Source organism: Falco rusticolus, chromosome 4, assembly GCF_015220075.1.
Source record: "Falco rusticolus isolate bFalRus1 chromosome 4, bFalRus1.pri, whole genome shotgun sequence".
NCBI classification, from domain to species: Eukaryota; Metazoa; Chordata; class Aves; order Falconiformes; family Falconidae; genus Falco; species Falco rusticolus.
Genome location: NC_051190.1, coordinates 39440118 through 39456125, shown reverse-complemented (window position 1 = coordinate 39456125; position 16008 = coordinate 39440118). Strand labels below are relative to the sequence as shown.

Genomic DNA, 16008 nt, shown 5'->3' with positions numbered 1-16008 from the left:
TGCTGATGGTAAACTGTCTAAACTGACCACCCAAATATAGTTTTGTAGCATGTTGGATTGATTTGTATGAGCAAAATAATCCAGAATACCTCCAAAGTAGGCAACTGTTGGAATTTACCCATAGTTTCTTACTGAAACTATGTAAACGAGCATTTACAGCTATATAAGCTACATGGAAATGTCGAATGAATCCTGTTTCCTCCTTAAAACATCTTTAATACACGTAATTGCTAAGTGAAACAAAGTCATGACATCTAATTGAGCAGTTGCACAGACCTGTAAAGAAACGCTGGCATCAGATTACCTGGGCACTCCCTGGAACTACACCCTTACAAACAATGTGTGTGTGTCTTTGGCATTGGTGCAGGCAGGCAGAGAAGCTGTGGTTTGCAATATTCCCCTGGAGTCTTCACTTCGCTCACATCATGGCTGGCTCAGATAGGGCTCCCTATCCAGGAGGGGAAATTTCTGAGCTGTGCAACAGGGTATGAATGTGGAAAAAGGCAACAAGAGTGAGCAAAATGTCATTAAAGCACATCTGCTTCTTCCTCTGCGCTCTGATTGCACCAAATCTCACAGGTAAATGGCTAAAATATCTTCAGTTGACTTAAGTCAGAAGGCAAAGGGGTTGTGAGAAACAAAAAGGGTTTTGTCCTTTTGTTAAAAATGCCTCTACAAAACTTAAACCAAATAGTATGAGGTCAGGTGATCTTGCATTTTAATCCTTTGTCTAAAATTAATACTAGAAAAAGACAATCCATAAGTTCTATGTTATGCAAGTCAATTCTGAAATCTAAATGGGAGTTTCAGTTTGAAGGAAATTATCTTACTGACACTGTATTTTTCTCTGCTCTTTTGCTGTTCTGTGGGAAGCTGAACTTTAAAGTCCTCTTTCAAATGCTGATCTCTTTGAACACAGGGTATGCCCTGCCTGTGGAGTGGATGCAGGGTCAGAGAGGAAGGGTATGAAGTTAATTAATAGCTCAAAAATGTTCAGTGAGGGTCTCCTTCACCATGGAAGGAGGCTGTATAATTTGTGATCTTCCCCAAGTAAATACTAGGCTTTTCTAGAAGGAGTTTAGCTTCAGATCTCCTGACGACACTTTGGTGGTTTTGCCAGTCCTCTAGAAAGCAAACATGGCTTGCCACTGTGCTCAGATTTTTCTCAGTTCCACCTTTCTAAATGTGCCATCTTAGCTCCTGAATTCACATTGTGTCTTGCTCCATTTTGTTCTCTGCCTCAGAAAAAATAGTTGCATAGCTTCCTTGGCCAGCAAAACAATTTAGGTAATTGTTTATAGTTCTTAGTTGCTAGCTACGGAAACCACTGACTCAGCACCAGGTTGCATATGCTCTGAAAGTTTATTCTATGGAATAGGAAAGATTATGACAAATGTTTTTTTTAAAAGATGGCAAAGCTGGGCAAATATTCTTTAAAGAAATCTGGGTTTGTTTTTACTGTATTTTTGTTTCAGGTCTGGCTAGTTGTGTGATGTTTCTGCTGTGTATAGCGACTGCCAGCCTTGCTTAGCTGCAGACACATCCAATTTTGTCTTCTACACTGAACAGTAGGAAAGAAAGGTGGGATAGCTGATATTGTGCCCCCCATTTTCTTGGTCTTGACCTGAAATATGAAAATTTGTGTCCTAGTGTCCTTTTTGAGCAAAGAACATCGTGTGATTATTTACATCTAAATCTGCCCTGCAGTTGCACAGAGCAGACAGCAGGTTAAGAGGGTGTTCCTGGCTAGCCTGGGAGTCCAGGCTTTGCATCCCGGGTGCTGGGGAGAAAAACAGTCAAGGGGGGTATGCCCTGGGGTCTTGCCTTTTGCAGTCAGTTTGTGCAGGTGGCAAATGGGGGAGGGGATATTCCCAGAGCCCTCAGGTTAGATTTACAGCCAAAGAGATGGTTTAGCATAATTTACTACTGTTGTCTGAAATTGTCACCATTTAGCTTACAAAGAAATTCCTTTAGCTTTTTGTGGTGTTACAGACATTACTCTGTTTTCTTGTCACCAATAGAGTGCAGAATTCTCTTGTCATTTTCCTCTTCACTGGAATTTCCTCAAATGCAGAGGCAGACAGTGCTCAAAGATACAAGAAGCTAGTGACTGTTGTCCTCCAGATTAGAAAAAGGAGATTAAATGACACAATGCTTGGAAGTTAAAAGGCAATACTTACTAACACAGCAGTAAGGAGGGATTTCTCAGCCCTGTATATAAAAGTTTAAGGGTCGTGCCAGAAAAAGTACAGATGAGCTGAAGTACTTCTGAATGGTATGCAACACTGATTCTGGAGTTACTGTATCTTCTTGTGTTTGTTGAGCCCCAGAAAGGAGAGGCTATTATGAATAAAGAGGTAATTTTATTAATATTTTTGCAGTGTTCACTTACATTTAACAGTAAGTAGTGGTGATAGTAGTGATGAAGTAACAGCAAGTAATGATCAAGTAGTAGTGATGAAAGATTATTGGGTTCTGTATTTACAGAGAAAGAACGGTATCAATACCTGTCCCAGAGCAATGGAATTTTAATAGAGTTTATTTAAGGTATTTTAAACTGAAAAAAAAGAATGTACTGGACTTGATCTTTTTTTTTTTTTAATTGTAAATTCTTTCAGACAGAGTAGAAAAACATTAAACAAAAGAGGTCATCACCATTCTAAACTGGAACCCATTCTTCGCGTCACAAAGTAAATGAAATATACTGCTGATAGGGTAGGAGGCAAAAATGCTATTTACAGAGAAAATCTGGACATGTCTTTTCTCTGGCATGAATGGACATGTTAGGAGTTAAAGTAGTATGACTTGAAAGACACCAGTTTGTTTTTTCCTGTGAGGCTATTTACATATTGCTTGTGAATCCAAAATAAAGTGGAACTGGCATGCAGCCTTGGGCTAACAGCTTTCTGGGTCCTGCCTGCTCTCTCTGTTCAGTTGTCTCCTGCACTTCATATGATTGCTGTCTCTTTCCCCTTCAGTATGTATAGACCAGAGTTAATGGAGTATTTTAGTACTGAAGCAACATACTTCACCGTTTATACTCAGTGCTTTCCCTGTTTATAAAACCTGAATTGCCTTTTCTCCCAGTGTTAAACATGTATTTGCTTGCAATCATTTTGTGGGCTGTTGCAACAGACAGATTGGAGAAACCACAAATACAATTTATTTGGATATGACACAGGATGCATTATGTCTGTACCAACAGTATTTTGGGAAAAGCACGAACCTCTCTTCCAAACTACAGCTTTCAGCATAGCTCTGGGTCCCAGGCAGAAAGCAGGGAAGTGCATTTTTTCTTTTAACGGTTAGGGACCCCATTTCATTGGTGTACTGGCTGAAAAGATCTCAGGTTTTAGCTTCACACCTTTTTGATTTAGTCCTGAGGTCTGGCCATTGTGTTTGCAGTAGGGCATGGTTATGCAGTTACAAACATCTCTATACGTACAATCGAGTGAGCCATACTAAAGCTGAATCGTAAGTTTCACTCTAGTGTATTTGTTATTTAATTATTTAACTTACTAAGCACAAAATTTTATACTCATATATATACATATATAAGCTACACTTGCATACATATGTATACTTATGCCCAGATACCTCTTTCTATATTGTTTGATTATGGAAGGTAAATAATAACTTCCTCTAAGGATGCAGCTCCCCTCATCTGAAGGCAGATGTCCAAAGTAGTGCACTGTTGATGTGAACTGTTTGTCCATAACACTATACCTCATCACTACCATCTTACCTGCAGTGCTGGAGACTTGTTTTCTGTCACTAAATTGCAAACACTCCATGGTACTGAATGAACAGCTGCTGTGTGCTGTGGTTCTGCCACAGAACATACGTGGCCCTGTAAAAATCAGCAAACACACACAAGTATTAGGGTTTTATATCTTATTTCTCTTGGAAAAGAGTTCTTACAAGTAGCAGAATTTGTGCCCATCCTGAATCTATTAAGAACAATCAGAAACTTAAACCAGTGAATTTTTTTTTATACAGGTCCACGGCACTTTCATTAGGCCCAGAGTTTTTTCTAATGAAAGGAAGAAATCTTAGTGTCTGTATCTGAGCTTCTGTGGTTCCGCTGAAGTGATGCAACAGATCTCACTGTGCCAACAGGAGAGTCACTGGTTTTGCCAGCAAACCAGGCAAACAGTGTACTAAGCCAGGCATAGCCAGGAAATGAATATTGGTCTCAACCAGATAGAAAATAATTTTTGAGCCATTAAAAGGAGAATAATCCAAATCAGAACTATCTTCTGCTTTTAAAACTGGTTTCTAGGCAGTTTAATAAGCTTACTTAGTAAGCTCAGTACTATTGAGCACAAAAAAAAAATATATATCCAAAAAGTCCTAAAGTCAAGAACTTCAAAATTTGGAAACACTCCAGTGCAGTTCACCCCTGTTCAGACCTGGAACATCATTGTGTGCATGAGTCATGTGGAAAAATTAGTGTCTGTTCATGTAATTGAAGTCCGTTGCAGAATTCACACACTTAGATATGCCAACTCCCCAAATTAACATGGGAACCAAGAGTACAAGGAAAAAATACCATAGAATCACAGAATGGTTTGGGCTGGAAGGGACCTTAAAGGTAGTCTAGTTCAACCACCCTGCCATGAGCAGGGACACCTTCCACTAGAGCAAGTTGCTCATCCAACCTGGCCTTGAACATTTCCAGGGGTCAGAAAAGTAGTAGCAAACAATCTAAATGTTGAGAAGCATGGACAATATAAGAGACCAAATGGGTGTTTAAGCTGCAGAGTGAAAGTCAATACTTTTTTTTAAGACAAAACGTGCCTTGACCCTGGCATGGACCCTCAACCAGCCAGAAACAATAGAACTGCTGATATGGCAGACAGTGACTCTTCCATTATCTAAATGGCAAGGAGAGGAAAGCTGCTCATCCCAGAGATATCTGGCTTCTAATTTAAATAACAGCTGAGCTTTGTGTCAACATATCCATATAACTTATGCCAAAGAATCATTAAAAGGGTTGGCATCAAGATTCTCCACATCATTAGTGATTTTATAAAGATACGAATACAGGGAATATTCTAAGGGCAGAAAAAGGACCAATGTTGTTCCAATGCTTTAAAAGAATAATCATGATGAAAACATTGTTCATGGACTTGTCAACCTGGTTTCGATCCTGAGTAAAACAACTGACATTAAATAGTTAATTTTGTAAACACAGCTTAAAAGACACCCTCTTCTTGATAACACTTAGCAAGGTCTATTTTCCATTAGTCTTTAAGTGAAATAGACATAATTTTTAAAAAAATCTTAGGAAATAATCTTTAGGTAACCTACATATATTGTGAAAGAACAGTTACAGTGTTTCTAGGAGATTGTTGAAATGACCACTGCTATGCTGGGTTGGTTAACCTGCTCCATCCGTTCCTCCCTTCTGGTGATTCCTTGGGAACCATTCCCTGCTAAGCAGAGAAAACATAATTTTCTTGGGACTGGAAAGTGGCAGAACAGAGATAACTCTGTTCCCATAGTGTAGTGCAGGGTGTGCCCATGGGGAATCCTGCCTTCTGTGCTTTGGTCCAAACACTGCTAAGGATTTTATGTCATAGGATAAAATTAACTACACTGTAGGTACTAACCCATACTTATGTTTTGACCATCTCAGAGTAATGTAGTAATTTCATTTATAGTCCATTGAATACATCTATTCCATTAAGAGGTGCTTTGATTGCAGTCTGCAAGCACTTACATTATTAGAATCCTGCAACATGAAAAAAACTGTGCCAGAGCTAGGATCTTCTACAGTGTCCAACCCAGTCAAGTCTGGAAAGAAATGGCACTTTTCAAACCATAACATCCAGTGAAACAGTCTATAGAGTGCAATAGCATAACTGTTACTTGACTTCATTAAATTGAATTGGATAGCTTTATAAAAGCTTGACTTTTTTTGCAGTGTTTTGCTGATATGAAAAACTGAAATAATGAAAAGGCATGCTTTGCCTTTCTGTAAGCAGTGCCAGCCTAATTGCTTTGTCATTTCCTCTTTGGTTGTCATTTCTTCTTTGCAAAACCCTTTCAAACACTGAAGTAACAGTAGTGAAATGGAGAGTGTGTACTTCTGATGCAAAACACAGTTTTGCACTGTTCTTCTAAGCTTTTTTTGTAGTACATTCATATACCTTTTTTCTTTCTTTTCTTTTACTGGGAATTTTAGGTGAAGATGCTTTGTTGCCAACACCTCAGAATATCTCTATTCTTTCTACCAACATGAAACACTTCTTAACTTGGAGTCCTGTGATCATCCAGGGAGAAACTGTGAGATACTCTGTGGAGTTTCAGGGGTAACTTCTGGGTTTTTTCTTCTTTGCTCTTTGAACACTGTTTACATAGACTAAAAATCCTGCACTGTTAGGATGTCTTGAGCACTGTTCAGTTCACAGGCATAAGAGAAGCTATATACTCCAGCACTGTTGCTCACAAGCTGGGGAGGTGTGGTGTCCTTTTGCTCCTATTCTGAGACTGTTTACAGATTAATAGATACCTAAAATTGCATTAAGCCCACATAAGAAAACAGTCTCTGTCCAAAGATTTAAAAAGGTAGGAAGATTAGCAACAGTTTACTTAAAAGAGGGAAGAGAAAACATTTGAGATTTATTGAGTGTTAATCTTTTAAACATTTAGCACACATTACAGGAGGTTTCTGACACATCTTGAGCTATGACTTGTATCACAGTATGGTTTTGGAATTCTGTTTTACCAGGGATGATCAAGTCAAGTGAGTGGGCAGGATTTGATGCATCGACACTGCGTTTGCTATCCCCACCTCCTACAATATCACGCTGCATTTGGCTCATGAACAAGCTGTTTCTGGGAGATTTTATCTAGATAAGATCTAAAACACACCCATACTGGTTTCACACACTCCTGGCGTTCCAGTCCCAATGTATCCCAGTACTGGTTTTACCTGGAAAGAACTAGCAAGCAGCCTTAGCCTATGTCACAGATAGATCTCTCATCAGACTGTTGTCTGTCTGCTTTCTTTTCCTTTCCTCAGTGAATATGAACGCGAGTATGCCAATGAGAGCTGGATTCCAATCTGTGAATGTTCACTCATCACAGCCACAGTGTGTAACATCACAGAAGATATTTCAGCCACTGTGGCCTATAACCTGCGTGTAAGGGCAGATGTTGATGCTAGAAGATCAGAGTGGGGCACCCTGAAAGGTTTCTTCAATCGCATCACAAGTGAGTTCTGCTATTTGGCTTCAGCTACATTAGTCATGTTAATCAGAGTTCAGTGTTGAGGGATTGCTCATGTGCATGTGTGTGTACTGTGCATGTCACAAAGCCCATAAACACACAGAGCACAGCCTACTCAGCTCCTCTCGCGCCCCGCTGGGTTTCACTCTTAGACAGCTACACTGTGTTCTTGGACATGAGTTCCTCCTGAGGCAGGGCTTGAATTTCAAGGGCTTCAATGATAGGGAAGACTACTCCAGACATTTCTTTTGGCAAGTTGGCCATTCTTGCCTCCAATTTTGAAGGGTCCTGATCAATTACGGTTGCTGTCAATGCTCCATCTATTCCATGTCACCTAGTCAGTTCTGAAGATCCAGAACTTGATCCTATGGAAGCACTCACTCTAGAAAGTCAACCATCTGCCTCACGCTGTCCTGGAAACCTTCTCACTTCCAGACATGATTTCCTCCTCCTATATTGTCAGATCTATGAAGTAACCTCAGAAGAGGAAAGAAAAACAAATCACAGCATTGCTGCAGTCCTAGCAGTGTAGGGTATTTTCTCCACATCCTTCTAGCTCCAGGCAGAGCTTCGCACCCAGCTCAACCCAAGGAGCACGTTGCAGCCTAAAATCAGCATATTATTTCCAGTGTTTCTCTGGAATCATTACCTCTGTTCTCTGCCATGCGGTCAGCTGAAAACTGTGGTGGAAAACCTCTGTTGAGGTCACTATTGGAGTGCAACTCAGTCTGGGATGAGCAGCAGTCATCAGTTTTAGCCAAGGAAGAAGTCTGAGAGAAACTCAGGAATTCAAAGCTCAGCCCACAGGTTCTGTATGTGGTTCATAGACAGTCAGGGCATCAGCATAGCCCACGGTACTTCTAGACTAAATAGCTCCAGTGTCAAACCTTAGGTGTAGAGACACATGAAATATGATAACACATGGAAAACACTTGTAAAGGTTCTTTCTAAAACCAACAATTTAGTTGGTCTTACTTCTTCTTTTATCAAAATTCAAATAGTTAGTTGGTATTCAGTGTGCCAGCACAGAGATAAATATAAACGCTCCTGTTTGGTTAGTAGTGGCATCTTGCAATGTCCATTTGTCAATACATTAGCCTGATATTTGTTGTTAACCTGCAAATGTTACCACTTTTCAAAATTTTGAGTCATAGCATCAAGCAGATGCTCAGCTTTTAATTTAAAAGTATAAAATAGTTTTACAGGCCTCCCATATGTGACACACTTATGAACATACTTTGATTTTATGTTTTCATATTGCTTAGTATTAATGACAATTCACTGGATGCAAAAGCAAATTCTGTTAAGAACATCTCTTCTGTATGTGGCTATATATTGCTCTCCCTCCTTTCTTGAAAGCAAGGTTGAAACCGGTTTCACCTACAACAGAGTGGTGAAGAGTGGCATAGATAAGGAGTGCAAATATGACCTCCATACTGCCTTGGTTCCCAATTCACAAACATACAGTGTGTAGTTTCATCCATGCTTGATTGATTCTGATTGTTTCACTAATACTCCTTGCAACAGAATCCCAGATTGAAGCAAGTTTTGAATATCAAAGTAAGCGTGAAGCAAATCATCTACAGATTTACTTGCATGCATTTACAAAAACTTAAGTCATAGCAGGTCACCAGCTCAGGTCTTTTCAAAACTATGTAGATGCTGAAAGATAATTAGGATTCATGTGAACTGCCAGAGTTATCCTGAGGCTCATATTGCTTTTTCCTTCACCTTTGAATAACTGCCAAAATTCCCATGAAGCAGCAGTGGTTTCACAGCTCCTGTTCTGCATGTTAGTGCTAAGCTAATGCCCAGGAGCAGAACTGGCCATATCTGGTGCCTCAGCTTCTGGTCACCCAGCTGGTTCTGCTGCTGTTGATCACACAGGACCTCCAGGCCAGCCACTTCCTCCACTGGAGAAATTCCAAACCTTTCAAGGTCTGTGCAACTCAGCTATTACCAAACTCCTGTTTACAATACCAGTCATGGTCCTCCTTCTGCTCAAAGTCTGCTACTGTATCTAGACATACTGGGAAGTAGAGCAGAGACAAGTTTCTGCCCCACTGAAGCAACCAGATATTATTCCAGATTAATATTACTGTGCTCGTGACAGCAGCTTCCCTTCCTCTCCCAGCTAGGAAAAAAAAAAGACAGTTTAAGGGTTGCCTGTGATGCAATAACAGTGCTCTCTCTGTGTTGGCAGCTTCCCTGACCCCACCTCTGATGAAGGTCATAGCAGATGGGTATCATTTACTAGTGGAGCTGGAAGACATGGGGCCTGCTTTTCAGCTCCGTGTGCTCTACTGGAAGAAGGGCCAGGAGAGTAGGGTGAGTTTTATCCTTGGGTTTAACAGGGAGCCCACATACTTATAGAGTGCAAGCATGCAGACATTGCCCAGGGCTTGTTCGCCAGTCCAAGCTCCTGCTGTGAGGCTGGATGACCTGCCTGGAGTCAAGGTGTGCCAAATTCCTCTGCACTTACCAGTGGGTTGCTCTTACTCCCATTGCCGCAACACTCTCAAAACTAGTAGGCTACAACAAGGCTTTTACCATCAGGCAGATTCTACTGTCCATGCTGTATGTCCTTCCTCCAGAGATCAGACCACACCACTCCTCTTCCAGCCAACCACTTCTCCCATGCTCCTCAGGGCTATTTAACCACTTAGTGGGAATGAGCTACAGCTGCACATCACCCATGTCAATCGACCCACTGCCTCTGAGGCAAGGCCACAGCTGCATACCATCAATGCCAATCAACCCACTGCCTTCATTCCTCTACACCCCATGGGAAGCTTGTTTCTTTCCACATTTCCTTCTCTGGGAAGAGGAATCCCCCAGGGACCTCAGTTATTGAAAGAAACCAGAAATCAAGAATGGAAGGTGTTCATGCTGATTTTCCTCTCTGAATGTCATTTGGACACACAACTAAGGTGTTGCACTAAGGTGCTGACAAAGTTTTCTCAGGAGTTTTTTGTAAAACAGCTTGCCTGTGACAGCAAACTGTAACTTGCTTAGCTGAGGGCATTGCTTACACCTGGGTAATACTGAAGCAGTGACAATTTATGTTCCATTCAGGTCTTCTTGTTTTTACTAGACATATTTTTTCTTTTTCTCCTGGGAATTTGGTGCTTCTATAGCACCTAAGAACATAAAAGCATGAAAGCAGCCATATAAAGTCAGATCATGGGACTATAAAACCCCCCATCTTCCTTCTGCCAGTGGACAATGGATATGACCAAGGAAGATAATAAGGAGAGAGCCTGTGTGTAATTACACTTAGATTATTTTCTGAGATTTCAGAGAGACAGCTCCAGGAAATTCCTGAGGCAGACATGGTATCATTAATAACCCTTGATGAATTTTTGTTCAATTAATTTATCTGTTCTGGTTTTCAAGCTATGTAAACTTTTACTATGTACACCTTTCTGTAGTCAGGAGTTCTGCAGGTTAACTGTTGTGCAGTCTCAGCCTTGGTTTAGCGGGGAGAGAAACAGTTATTCCCTATGTGCTTTCCCCACCACTCTAACAGGTTTATATTGTCTATTTTTTTCCAGGCCAGGGACTCCCAGATTGCTTAGTTGTTGACTGTGGAAGCCCTTCTAGCTATTTTTGCCTTTACCAAGGTGGGCTGGGAGTAAACCTGCACGGTTCGAGGTGCAGGAGCACTGTAAGTTAGCACCGTAAAACAAAACAGGTCTTCACACTCTTTTTCTTTTCCCAGTAATTGTTAACATAGGTGACTACCACAGAGCTATTCCATGAAACCTGAACACCAGGTTCCTGTTTCTGATAAGGGATGCTCAACTAAGGTTCAGTCACTGTAAAAATAAAGGGGTAAAATTCTCATGAGCATCATTTTGCATTTATCTGTGTTGAATTTCATTTTTCATTTTCTTACAAGATCCTCCTGCCGTTCTTCACAGATGGCTGTCACCTTTATTATTCTGAAGTGGTGTTTTTAGTGTCATTAGCATGTATCAGTTTTCAGTTTTCTTCCTGATCATCCGTAGCAATATGATGGTGATCACAGATCTGCATGGGTCTCCACCATGACTTCTACTCTGAGAAAGGATTAGCAATCTAAGCATACAGAACTCTTTCTCGTATCAGGAAGCAGCAAGGGTAGGGCTGCTCACTGTGAGCAGGCAAGCCAGGAGCAAAGGGTGATCCCAGTGCAAGCAGTGCCCTCCCCAGTGAAGCACAAACCCACAGAGTGTGAGCACAGTGGACAGAACCAAGTACTGGTAACAGGGTCCATTGCCAGCCCCAGACAAGGCAAGCGCCAAACCAGGCCCAGGGTCTCTACAGGGACCCCAGCCAGGAGCAAAAGGAGATGGGAGCAGAGGCAGGGCTTGACGATGAGGCTGCAGTGTGCTTAAGGGTCCACCCTGGAGACAAGCTACATACAAAGTATATCCGAGGTCCCTGCTGGAGACAGGTCTGGAGACAGGCATACTTCCATCATAACTCAGACTGGGACTGAAGGTCTTAGGCTGAGCTTAAATGGGACTCCTGAGCTATGGACAGGAGAGTGAGGACAGGGAGGCAGACAGGGCTGGTCAGGACCATTCCAGCCTGGTTAGGGCACTCAGAGCTCCGATGTCTTTTTATCCCATGGCTATTAGCTTAATAAGCTTTTGAAATAGATCTTCTTGACTATCTTTTGGAAATGCAAGTAAATGAGATCAACCTTGTCTGTGAGCTTTCTGACACCTTAGAAAAAAGCATATAGATTTGTACGTGATTGCTTTTTATGAATGAAATGTTAACTATTCTTCAGTATATATTAGCCACCTGAACATTAATTCCAAACTTCAGAATACTTTCTACTAACTGGACTGTCACAAGCATCAGATTTGCTGGTCAGTTCATGTCCAGTTCTCTGCTGGGGCTCTTAATTTTTTTTTTTAAATGACTGTTGCATTTGACATGTCTGATTTGAGGTTTTGCAAGAGGTTACACACCTCAAGTAGTCGCTGACCTGATTTTGTCGTTGAAATCTTCTCAGACTAATGGCCCTCAAGATCATGTTTCAGTGGAGAAGGCTATTTTGATGGAAAGAAGGACTTGCCCTGCCAGGAGAGCCTGACTGGCTTGTTGGAGGTGTCCATATGTGTGTGGTGCTGGAGGCTGATCAGGCCTTCTGTGAGGCAGGCTTTGCATCTGCAACACAGCAAGATTCAGGAGCAACTAGTTAATTGTTATCTGTCTCTTATGACTGAGGAGACTGGGAGTAGCAATTTCATTTTGCTAGCAGTTAATGGAGTCCTATTTATTACAAGAAAATGATGTACTGGTGTTCATATGGTGTTTAAGGGTTGCTGAAGTGTTATAGTTGCACACACCAAATTCACTCACTCCTCACTAGCCTGGTCCATCTCCTGTCTGTGCTCTAGTCATGAGAGAGCTCTCACACCCCTATCACAGCATGGTTCTGGCACTCCTATCATACCATGCTAGCATCAGCATGATTTTGGTATCCTAGCAAAAACTTGGATCAGTCAAGATCAAGACCCCCCTTCCATGAGGGGAGTAGGTCATGGTCCAGTGTTGTGGACCAACATCATGATTATGCCTCTTTGGCTCACAGCCCCTTGTTTCCATCCCCTCCTACCCTTCCAGACACATGTGGTCTCATTCTGTACTCCACTGTGCTTCCTTGTTTGCTGTTTTTCTCCCTCTCCCCTCTTATTCACGCAGTCCTCTGTCATCTCCTGCTGCTCCTTCCTTTTCTCCCAGTAAAGTCTGGGCTAGCATCATGTTAGGACTCCTCAGTTATGTCCTTGCTCTATGTTCTGATGCTCTCTCCCCTGGGCTTGTGGCAGATGCAACAGAAACTGGTGAAAGAGGTCAGCCCAGTTGTTCATCTGGACACCATGGAGGCAGGACCTGATTATTGTGTAAAAGCTCAGACGTATGTCGAGGCAATCAACAGAAGTAGCAGCTTCAGCCAGACACAGTGCGTGAGGGCACAAGGTAACACCCAGCCTTCCTCCCCATTGCCCAAGACAGATACCCCAGCAGCTCTTCCTTTCATTTCCACCCAATATCTCATGTCTTGTTTGCAAATGTGCTGCCCTTTTGTTCCTTGGGGGAGGCAAAAAAGGAAGACTCAGGAGTGCAGCCCTCTGCACTGCACTGGTATCCTTTCCTGGAGTGTACTAGCAAAGGATCTCACCAGGATGGGTGGGAAGAGCAGTCACAGAGGGTGTAGGCTGACTGCACTGAGTAGTTCATCCTAGCAATCTCTCTGAGAAGTTTTGCTGCTTCTGTTATTTCTAGGTGGGACATCCATGTGGCTGGTTACTGCCCTCATCTCTGCTGGCTTTGCTGTGGCTGCTTTGGCCCTGCCTTTCCTTACCTGGAAAACAAGTAAAATCTTTCAGTATTCCTGCTGCCCTCTTGCAGTCCTGCCAGACACACTGGTAAGTTGTGGGGTTTTTATACTTTATTGGTTTTTAGGGTGCTGGGTATTATAGGAGCATGAGGCAGGCAGCGTGATGACCTGTGCTGCAGGGGTCAGGCAGCACACGAGCTGGCTGCGCAGCTGTCACTGCTTTTGGCCCAGAGCCCTGAACAGGGAAGATGCTCCTGGTGCTTGTGGAGAAGCATCTCGGGGGACATGGACTGACCCTGCCTCACAAGCTGCTACCTGAACAAAACAGCTGTGTCACTGGCAGTGCTGCTCCATGTCCCCAGGTACCAGCACTGAGCTTCTCAACTTCTTCGTGAGGAGAAACCATCATCAAAAGCAACCTCTTTTCTCGTGCACTCAGGAGGAGTATGTTTAAGTCAGCAGCTTAAATGTGCTGTCCAATTCAACTGAGAATGCAGGCAGCAGCTTTTGTGTGTGTGGCTTCCTGAGCACTGGATCTCTGGGCAGTTGTGGCAGGAAGGATGAAAGGAATAGTTTGTGGGGAAAAGTAGAAGATGGACAGACCAGTTCATCAGCCTAAGTGCATTTGTTTTACAGCAAGTACCAGAGCCCCCCACCCAGCTGGTACTGTGCGGCAATGAAGAAGCTGAGCAATGTGATCTTATGGTGCGTGTGGTGCCCTCAGAAGAAGTTCTCCGACTGTGGATTCAAGAAACACTTTAGAGCACCCCAGAAAAAAACAACCTGTGGGAACAGAACTTCTAAGCAGAGCTGCCAAATTTTGCCCCCACCACTTTCCTCAGAGTGCCAATAAGTAACATGGTTTTCTTCAGGTCTAAGAGCTGCTGCAAACCAAAGGTGTTGTGTATGATGAGCATGTGGCCTCTTGTGGTCCCCTTTGTAGCATCTTCCTCCATCTACATAAAAAGCAAGTGAAGATCACAGGTGACAACTGCATGTTTCTGTTCTCCTTCATATCCATACCCATGACCAGACATGAGTTAACTCATGTTCCCTTTACCTCTGTCAGCCACATCGATGGTCCCAAGGCAGAGCCCCCCCTTCAGCCACCAGGATTTCACCAGAGCAATAAATGCAGAGCCCAGTTTCTTACTTCCAGACAATTTCAGCCTCATGATTTTTGCCTCAGTAAAAAAAGAAATTAAGCAGCCAGTAAGAGCCTCTCACATGGCTAAATCAGCTGGAATGAGTAGGAAATTATTTTTTTTAAAGCTATAGGCCCTGACCTATGCTCATTTAAAAGGCATCTGGGCTCATTTAGAAGGATGCTGGGCATCCCTGTAGTTCAACACCACACCTGAAGCCAGTCATTGACTATGTCACAACTGGAGTGCCTATCTTGGCTAGCAGAGGAATATCAGGACATATGGATCAAGCATCACAGCGCTGCAATGTTAGTAGCCATTCCAGGCCTGACAACGTCATTATCTTCCAAATATCTTGTCCTCTTAAGGAAGGAAATTGCAAAAGACAAAGAGAAATTCCTTCTAAATACAAGTAAAATATAGTTCGTGCGCATATTACAGTTATGGTTGTCACTTCGAAGGAAAGTAATTTATTACCTGTGAAGAAGAGACCTGCGTTAGCAAGGCATGAAAAGACTTCGAGCTGAAAAGCTTTTTGCGAAGACATCAGTGGATCTAATGAAATGCAAGACAACGCTTAAAGAAGGTGCCTTTTAAAATTTCATTCTTGCAACCTTGCATCAGGCCATCAGGTGGCAACGAAGCACCGTGAAAAAAGTAGAAGTGACAGGCCTGCTGGTACCTCTGTTCTCTGGGGAGGCAGCTCACGCCCTGGCTCCTGGTTAGCACCTCACTTTCCCGTTGCAGCCCAGTTGTATTCCTGTCTCGCTAGCTTCTGCCTGGACAATATGGGACTATAGTGCTTTGGTGTTAAATCATAATATTGGTACTGCTGAATATGTAGCAAATTACAGGGTGAGAAAATCTGTGCAAGTCTGAGCATTGAGGAGTCAAGATTAAATTTTACATTGTTGATACCTGTGAAGTGCCTAGTTGCAAACACCCATGTGATGCTGGGAGCAAAGAGGAGAAGGGCCTATGCAAGGACTGATATGGCAAGTGCTAAGGGACCCAGCAGCTCTCTCGCCTTCCCTGAATCGAGCTGGGGTGGCCGTGGGAGGCAGCAAACAACTGGCTGATTCTGGCAGCAGGCAGTGGAGAGCAATAATTTTGCTGAGGACAGGCAGCGCAGAAGTGCACTCCCTTGCACGGCTGTGCGTTCTTTGTCAAACAACCCCTTAAATGGCTTTGCCCAGTGCTTGAATTTTCAAGGCATAGCTCCCCACTACAGATGCCTTAGTAGTAAGTCTGGTTTAGAGAGCTCCTCTGCCTCAAATTTATTCTTATTTT

At 42.7% G+C, this 16008-nt stretch overlaps 1 protein-coding gene across 1 annotated transcript; it reads left to right on the top strand.

Annotated features, from left to right (window-relative positions):
* The first annotated feature begins 491 nt into the window (after window positions 1-491).
* IL20RB (interleukin 20 receptor subunit beta) lies at window positions 492-14335 on the top strand. The gene is made up of 7 exons (XM_037382486.1): window positions 492-577; window positions 6180-6317; window positions 7031-7221; window positions 9440-9564; window positions 13062-13212; window positions 13519-13661; window positions 14210-14335. The coding sequence occupies exons 1-7, from the start codon at window positions 492-494 to the stop codon at window positions 14333-14335; spliced, it is 960 nt and encodes a 319-aa protein (XP_037238383.1).
* The last annotated feature ends 1673 nt before the right edge of the window (window positions 14336-16008 follow it).

What these genes read in the sequence shown, in the direction of transcription:
- IL20RB (XM_037382486.1), top strand. Translation starts at nt 492, where the DNA reads ATGTGGAAAAAGGCAACAAGAGTGAGCAAAATGTCATTAAAGCACATC. An exon ending in AGAAGGGCCAGGAGAGTAGG is followed by an intron (nt 9,565 to 13,061) that starts GTGAGTTTTATC and finishes GGCTTGTGGCAG; the next exon opens with ATGCAACAGAAACTGGTGAA. An exon ending in CAGTCCTGCCAGACACACTG is followed by an intron (nt 13,662 to 14,209) that starts GTAAGTTGTGGG and finishes TTTGTTTTACAG; the next exon opens with CAAGTACCAGAGCCCCCCAC.